The sequence below is a fragment of the Mustela lutreola genome, chromosome 14 (genome assembly GCF_030435805.1).
Source record: "Mustela lutreola isolate mMusLut2 chromosome 14, mMusLut2.pri, whole genome shotgun sequence".
Lineage (NCBI taxonomy): Eukaryota > Metazoa > Chordata > Mammalia > Carnivora > Mustelidae > Mustela > Mustela lutreola.
In genome coordinates, this window is record NC_081303.1 from 32,879,907 (window position 1) to 32,888,458 (window position 8,552).

Below are 8,552 nucleotides of genomic sequence, written 5' to 3' on the forward strand. Positions count from 1 at the left end.
TAATGACATGTAGTAGGATAAATTAAGAGGAAGGGCCACCAAAGTCCCATTGATGACGACTTTTGGAAGCCTGCTTGGCCCAACTGCAGAGGCCAATAGACGGAGGAGAGGCCATCTGCAGGAGATGCTACGTAGGCGGCAGGCGGAGTCTTGGACTTCCTCTGACCCACCACTGAAGTAGGAGAAAATACGACTGCCCTCTGATGACCTCGCGTTCACTCCGTCCCTGGACGCCGCTGCTGGATCTCCACACCTTCCCTCCAGCTTCCTCTCTGCCCCTCTCAGCACGTCCTCCCAGGAATGTGGTGGTCACGGCCAGACAGAAGGGGAGAAATGAAACGAATGTGCTTATTGTTCTTTGAAAGGTCATTCTCAATGGAGTGCAGAAACTTCCATTTTCTGGAAAGAATTGGTGACCGGATTAGAAAAGCATTGGTTCTTCCCATGAGAAGTTAGCCGAGCAGCTGGTAAATCCTGTAAGGGTCGCTGATCATTGAGCTTTTCAGAACGGCATTTTATGGGAGGGAGCTCATTCAAAGAAGAGAAACTTTGTGGGTCTCTGGGCACTTCGGGGTTCAAAGAACAGGAGGAACAGAACTGAGTGAGGGAACGCTGCTCCGTCGCTCAGAGCTGGTGAGGTCTGACAGCTGGCTGTCAGTAGCCCCTGAGTCTCTCACGGACAGGGGCACGGGGAAGAAGGCTGTGCACCAACAAGACGAAGACGATTGTGGTGACCGCCTCCTTCCCCAGGCTGCATGCAGAGGCCACCACGCTCTCGCACTGGCCCGGAGGGATCCCTGCGCTCCAGGGTGTGCGAGCTTGGAGCACAAGTCTCCTCCACTCCTTTTCCTCCCTGGTGATCTGTGATCCTTTTCCTCGTCTTCCCCCTCTCTGGACTGGGTCTCCGCGGTGGTGGCCTCCTGGCTTTCCAAGGGAGAAGGCGGAGTGGAGCGGGAGCACACCTGCACACTAATTAGGTCACGTGTGCCTCAGAGAGTCTGCATTCCCCCCGGGGCGGCGGGGGAGGGCTGTGTCAGTGTGCACCAAGGGCACTGTTGTCTTCACTCGTATTTCGCTGTCACGCCCTCCATCCGGGCATAATTAGTTACATTTGATACCCTCCAAAGTTCAGTATATCAGCTGTTTCTGCTTAGTTCTAAAATAGCCTTGAAAAGGGAAATGTTCACTCAAACACATTATTTGTCATTTAGCGATGGTAAATTGCTGGCTGTAAAGAAAATGGATTTGATTTGTCTTTCAAAACTGCCAACTCTATGATTTTAAAAGGGCATAAATTCCCACTAAAATAGTAGTTCTTTTCCTTTATTTTTCCTTATGGCATTTTATTTCTCTCTTTTGTTTTGCTGCCTGCCCCTTTTACCCAGCCAGACTGTTCTTTCATCCATCCGCCCATCCATCCATCCATCCATCCATCCATGTAGCCATGCATCCGTCCATCCATCCATCCATCCATCCAGCCAGCCAGCCATGCATCCGTCCATCCATCCATCCATCTGCTAGACAGATATTTATGGAAGACCCCGCCCCCCGTTCTGAGTGCCCCTGATAGAACAGGAAGCAGGACACACCAGACTCTGCCCTCCGGGGGTTTTAAGTCTCACTCTAACGGCGCCTGTTTGCCCTTCCCCACCTTCTCTTCTTTCTAATCTAAGTATCCTCCATGCTCCATCCATAGGAAAGCTGGCCTCATCCTTTCCCAGCTGGGGGATCTCAGCAGTTGGTGCAATGGCCTCCTTCAGGAACCCAAGATAAGCTTGCGACGTGGCTCCCTTAAGTACCTGGGCTGCCGCTACAGCGAGATCAAGCCCTATGGACTTGACTGGTCAGAGCTCAGCCGGGACCTCAGGAAGACATGCGAGGAGCAGACCCTGAGTGTCCCTTACAACGACTATGGGGACAGCAAAGACATCTAGCACCACGATGCCAGCTGGTGGCTGCCAAAAGGAAGCAGGAAGAGAGGAGAGGAACATCTGGGTTGGTCTGTGGATTTTTAATATTTTTTAATGGAACATTAAAACCTCTAAACCAGGGAGAGGCAATATCTAAACCAGGGAGAAACTGATCCTTGCTCCCTGTAGAACTTCTTTGGTATGATGTTTTCCATCTGCATGATCAGTAGACCTGCGAACCAGCGGCCTCATGCAGTGTCATTCCTCTTTCGGGGATTACTTTGGGGCTTGTTTTGTAGTTAATTTGTTTCATTTATTTTTTATTCCCAAAAGGTTCCTCACAATTTTCAAGAGCTCTGCCATGCTCCCCATGAAAGGTCTACCAGGTTAAGGCACCCTGGGCTCGCTGAATCCCTGAGTCCATTACAGCGGGGGACAGAAATGAGGCCAGAAATTCATCCGACTGGCCCCAGGCCCCAGCCATAAGCATTTATCAAGAAGCTTTTCACTCTGGGAGCCTAAGCTCAGCTCACAGAGAAAGACAACAATGGGAAAATCGGGAGGGTGGCCTCTGTGGAGGCCGCGTGGTTCCCCCCAGGCCTTCTTGTTGCTCCAGTCACCCCTCATAGGTGAACTGAGCCTCCAATACGGGTCCCAGCAGGCCTTCGGGATTTTTAGGTCCTCACCCATTTTAAGATGGGATTGGGATGAAATCTCCCTCTGCCAGATCTCTGCCTCTCCTCCAAACAGTATGAGATCTTTAAGAAGCAACAAATGCTCCTTGTCAAATGTACCTTCAAAACAGTCTACCTGGGAGACTAGTTAGCAACCCATTCTAGAGAAGAAGTAGGACTGATTATCTAATAGCTCCTGTGCCTCCAGGATGAACTTCTCCAGACCACCAGTGTGCATCACACGCCTGCATTCTCTTAGCGCCTGCGTCTCTCACCCTGGACAACACCTGCTCTGGGTCAGGAGGTGCTGATACCCCCACGCCAGTGTTTCTGTGAATGAAAGCGATTACTGATCACAAAAAACCTAATGTCCGTTTCTCACTTGCTCAGTTTGCTTAATTATTTTGCTAGTTTTGCAGGTCCTCTCTCTGGATGGCCATCCACAGGAGAATGCCACTGTCTTCTCCTCCTACCTAGCTGCCAGGCCAGCAGAGGTTCTGTAGGTGAGCCCCAACGGCAAGTAGGGGCCCAGCCCTTGATTCCACCCCATGACCCTAGTGTTGCTGCCATGGCCGTAAGTGGCGGCCCAGCCTTCCTGCAAGAGCTTTGAGGGCCACGTGGCCCACCAGTGATCTTAGCTGTCCCCACACACCTCAGAGGCCTGAACACACACCTTCAGCCACCCTGCCTTTGACCAGGGCTCCTCCTTTGGAAACACAAGAGAAAGGTCAGGAAAGAGATATAGATCTACATTGAATTATATGGATTTTTTTCCAAGTAGTAATGACAGATCACATTCTGAAGGGCTCACTGTGGACCAGATGCTGCTCTGAGGACCTCACATGTCACTGAATCCTCATGACATGCCCCCTGCCCCAGCCCCATCACCAAGGAAGGGCTCTTCTTGTCTCCGCTGCAGTGACGGGGAGGTGGCGGCAAAGAGCGGTCGGACAGCTTGCCCCAGATGTCTCCTGGGGCACTGCCTGGGCCACCATATGAATACAGGCTGTTCCCTCTGCCACCCTCAGCCCTGGGCCAGTTTGCCCGTGGCACGCGGCCGTCCCATCCATCAGCTCCACACAGACCTGTCCAGACAGCTCTCCTTGCGCCCCGCCGCCCGGGGCAGATATGCCCATGGTGCGCCCTTAACCTTGCAGCCGGGAGCACCCTTTGGGCTCACCAGGTCTGCGGTGGGAGCCCTCCCCTGGGGCCCAGGAGGGAGCCTGCGGGGAGACTGCTGGCTGCCCTGCTCCCCACCCCACAACTTTCCATAAAAAGCTGGAAAGATTTGTCTGCCATTCTAGAAGGTACCTGCTTCAGAAACGCCTCCACTTTCGGAGCGAAGGCTAGCAGAAACCTCGGCCATACCACCCGTGGTCAGAGCAGGGCCGCCAGTAAAATGCCTAAAGGGACATCCCTGACCATCCCCAGAGAGGATGGTGCCACAGGCCGCTGGAGCCCAGCCAGCAGACCAGGCCGAGGGAAGAGCTGTCCTTGCTGCTGCCACTGTCCTGCCCCCATATTCAGTCTGCCCACAAAACGGGCTCGAGGCAGCGTGGTGGGAGTCCCGGGCTGTGCTGCTGTCCTGCTCATGGTGGAGGAGACCAGAGCCAATGAGCTGCCGAGAGAGGACAGGGAGTGTCACCCTCCTCCGTCCCCTCCTTCTGTTTTATTAATATAAAGGAGGAGCTTCTCTCCCCCAAGCCCCTCCAGCTTTTCATCTGCTTTTTCTTTTTCTTCTCCAGGCCCACCATTCCTCCTTTATCCCTTCCTTCTCCATGACCCTCTTCCCCCTGCTGTGTCCCCTCGTGTCCCCCTCGTGGCACAGGTGCTTGCACATACTACACACTACACACACACACTGTATATATACATTACACATACCTGCATTATACACAAAACACACACAGAGTGTACACATGTACGGCACACACACATTATATACACACTGCACACAACACACATTACACACACAGCACACATACATTATACACACTGTATACACATACAACACACACTATACACCTACATTACATAACACCCATACCTTATACACACACATTACATGCACTATATATACACACGCTACACACACAACACACACATTGTGCACGTACATTACTCTCACATATACACATACGTTATACACACGGCACACCCACATTATACACCCACATGACACACACTATACTCACTATACATGCATACATTATACACACTTCACGTACACTATCACACACTATATGTACACACATTACACATACATGCACTATCCCCATATATTACACACCCACTCTACACACAGCCTCTATGGCTGGGTCCCATCAACTCTCAGGTGAAAAATAAGTCCCATATGGAAGGAGCAGGAGACAGTTTTTTAAGTTCCCCCGAGGATTTAACGACAGGATTTGGCCCGGGGAAGACACCATCAATCCCACCCCGATGACATTTCCCAAAGCTTGCCTGGAGGGACCCATCCTGACCTAAAAGGGTGACAGTACTGGACCAGTATTAAACCTCAAATTTCTAAGCTGCCAAACAGGTCTTAGGGAGTCACTTATACTTACCACAAACCCCCCAGATCTGGGCTCCCCACGAGACCATGGTGTTTCCTCTTAAATGTATGTGACCCCTGGAATAGCATTAGACCTTTAACTGAGTGTGTGATCATTTTCCACAGAGTTTGGTCCGTTTGTTATTTTCAGTTAAGCACACTTCTTGATATTCACATGTTCTATTAAAAAACTGAGTGTGAAAAAAAAAACCCACTTTACTACTATAGAAGGAAGAACAGATAAAATGTGACCAACTTCAGGTGTAACAGTATTGTTTCAAAGAGAATTATTGTACGATTATAAAAACATGGAATAATCAACTAAATAATAAACAAAGCTGTTAGTAAGTGCCAGGTGTGTGCATGTTACCTTAAGTCTTGAGAATTGAAGTGATCTGGTTGGACCCACCAGGGAACTATCCCTGTTTTAAATGCTCCACCTCTGGGAAATCTGGGTGGCTCGTGGTTAAGCATCTGCCTTTGGCTTGGGTCATGATCCCGGGGTTCTGAGATTGAGCCCCGCATCGGTCTCCCTGCTTAGTGGGGAGCCTGCTTCTCCCTTTGCCTGCCACTCCCCATGCTACTGCTCTCTCTATCCGACCAACAAATAAATAATCTTAAAAAAAATTTTAAAAATAAAATTTTCCACCTCAGATGCCAAATAGACAGGCCTTATAGCCTGTCATCCCTTTCTTTCTCGTTATTATGTAGCAGCGTTCTCATATTCTCCATCACCGCCCGATGATTAGCCCATGAAATCTATTTATTGTGTATCTACTATATTTTGCATGCAAGGCACGGCGCTGAGGGTATGCTGGTCTGAGGAATACAAGTTTTTTTCATCATGGAGCCTGGCGTTTTATGGGGAAAAGGAGACACCGAACCCATCGTTCCAGGGTGAAGAGAACCGTGGCAGAGAAGTGCAGGATGATGGGAGGCACCAAAATTTCTCCTGGGGCGTCTAGGGCAAACGTTGCAAAAGTCCCTCCCGGACACTTTCCTGTCTTCTACTCTGTGGAGGCATTTGGGATAGGCTGGCTCTTATGAAACGTTGCACGTGGGGCAGCCCAAGCACTCAGTCACTTTTTTTTCTCTCTACCATATAACTGTAAATAGCTGTCCTCTCTACTGCCCCCAAAACACGTGATTCCCTTTGTCCTCAAAAACCAGACATGAGGAGCCTGCACACTCAGTAGGCCTTCTTGCCAAGTCATGATGAGAGTGCTTCGCCCCATGCAAGCAGGAACTGATCAAAGGTGAACAGTGTGGCAGTTCTAAAATGTGATCACAGATTTTTTGCAACCCTTCCCTTCTAGAAGTGGGTTTTACTGCCTCTCCCCTTGAATCTGGGCAGGTTGGGGACTGTTTTAGCCAATAAATGATGATGGAAGTGACACTGGGTGACTTCCCAGCCTGACTCAAAAAGGCCGTGGGGCTTCTGCCTCTTTCTCAGGAACTCGGGCTCACGGTGTTCTGAGCCATCTTGTAAGAAGGCCACCATGCTGGAGAGGTCACATGGGAGCACCGTGGTGCATGGTTCTGGTCGAGCCAGCCTGGTAGATATTCCTACTGAGGCACCAGACACGTGACTGAAGCTGGCCTGGACCCTCTTGATCAGTCTCCCTGTCAGCTGCATACCATCCAGCAACTTCTATCAATGTCACATGGAAGAGAAGAGTCACCCTGCCAAGACTTGCTGGAATTCCTAAGCCCAGAATTACACAACACAATAAAACAGTGATTGTCTTAAGCCATTAAAGGGATCTGCTAAATAAAAGGGATCTGACAGGAGCAAAAAAAAAAAAAAAATCTATTCCATTCAGCCAGTGGTGGAGCATGGAGGTTGCCCTGCCCTAGGCATGAACCCACCATGAAAAGGACAGGAAAATGTATACAGGCTGTGACTACATAGTCATAACATGCCTCTCGCCAATAAGGTGAGTCTGTGCTCCAACAGAGGGGAGCAGAAAGATGGGTGGCTCTGTCCCAATACATCTGAGCAGGTGATCCTCAGGAAACTCCCCAGAAATCCTGTTTAAGCCGAGATGGGGATAGGGAAGGGACCACAGTTCCAGGGCCACCAAAAGAAAGAAAGAGAAAGGAGAAGAATATTTGGAATAAAGAAGAAATACGGGGAGGGAAGGGTTTCTTCCAGTGCCTTTGCTTATCTGTCCTTTGTATTTGGAACATCCGGATGTGATGTGCTCACCCCACGCTTAATGTGTGTCAGGTACTTGTGCTAAACCCATCACTGCATAAAATTCTGCAGTCTTCACTGCAACCTTATGAAATTAATCCTCTTCAGTAGGAGAAAGCAAAGTGACAGAGACCTGATATAACTTGCCCAAGGTCACAGCTAAAGTGGAAGGACAGGTGTTTCTACCAAAGGCCGTCTAACTCTAACCACTGCCCTCCACTACCCCCCAGCGCACCATGAGTTTGTTTCTCCTGAGTTTCCTAGAAAGGGTAAGACTCCTCCTGCTGAGATTTTTACAGCTCACTGACCCATGACCCTATCTCAGGAGAGTCAGGGTAGCAACAGGACAGAACATGGCTGAATGCTGGATCAGTGCACACTGAACGATTACCATTAAGAAAACAACAAATTTTCACAAGCCAAGCACATTTTTCCTTTTTTTTGGTTTCCCCTCGGCTTGGTTTTTTTGGTCTGTCACATGAGTGTCATGCAAGCCTCAAAAATGGTGGCTCTCACTCTCTATGTTCAGTGTAGTCCTGTACCGGGCTTTAGGGGTACTTGAGCGAGTTCCCTGTGTTCTGCATGCATCCAACACTTGAGGGAGAACTTGGGGAACGAAACTTTTTAGGGAAGCCTGGATTGACTTGATTCAGGCTCAGCCCTGAGTTTGCAAACCTGCCTCCAACCTGCTCCCATGGTCGGAGCCCAACTGACTGTCATTTCAGCTGCCCCAAGTCACGAGCAGTTCAGTGTCAAAGGAAACCTCTGCCTTCTATAGAGTAGCTGACAATTTCTCCAGATGCATGTGGGGTCTAGGACATGGCTCACATTTGCTCTTCTCCAAAGTGAGAAAAACAAAGTCTTGCTTGTTCTGGCACTTCACACTGTATACTCTGATTGGACTGAGTCCCATAAGAATGGACACATTTTGACATTATGGTTTTTTTTTCCAAAACTGCCCTTTGTTGGAGCTTATGAATATGCCTGTTCACGCAGAGCTATGAGTCAGTGTACTGGACCCCTTACTACCTTTCCAAGTAGGAGGACCTCAGCCATGTTCTGTGTAATAATTAGGAGCAACTTATTTTGTTGAGAAGGATTCAGCTATCAAGTGACCCTGAGGGTCTTGCTGTCCAACGGATCAGACAGTGCTCTGAGACCTACCCACTGAGGGATGAAACCACCTCACACAATGAACTCCCTGGTGATGTTACAGG

At 49.5% G+C, this 8,552-nt stretch overlaps 1 protein-coding gene across 2 annotated transcripts in view; it reads left to right on the plus strand.

Annotated features, from left to right (window-relative positions):
- Positions 1–5,490, plus strand: part of ASTN1 (astrotactin 1) — a 323,486-nt gene extending 317,996 nt beyond the window's left edge. For both annotated transcript variants that reach the window (XM_059146192.1, XM_059146193.1), the window contains one exon: positions 1,697–5,490. In XM_059146192.1, coding sequence (XP_059002175.1) covers positions 1,697–1,934 — 238 coding nt within the window. In that variant the 3' untranslated portion in view covers positions 1,935–5,490. The remainder of the gene's footprint in view (positions 1–1,696) is intronic.
- Positions 5,491–8,552: the final 3,062 nt, after the last annotated feature.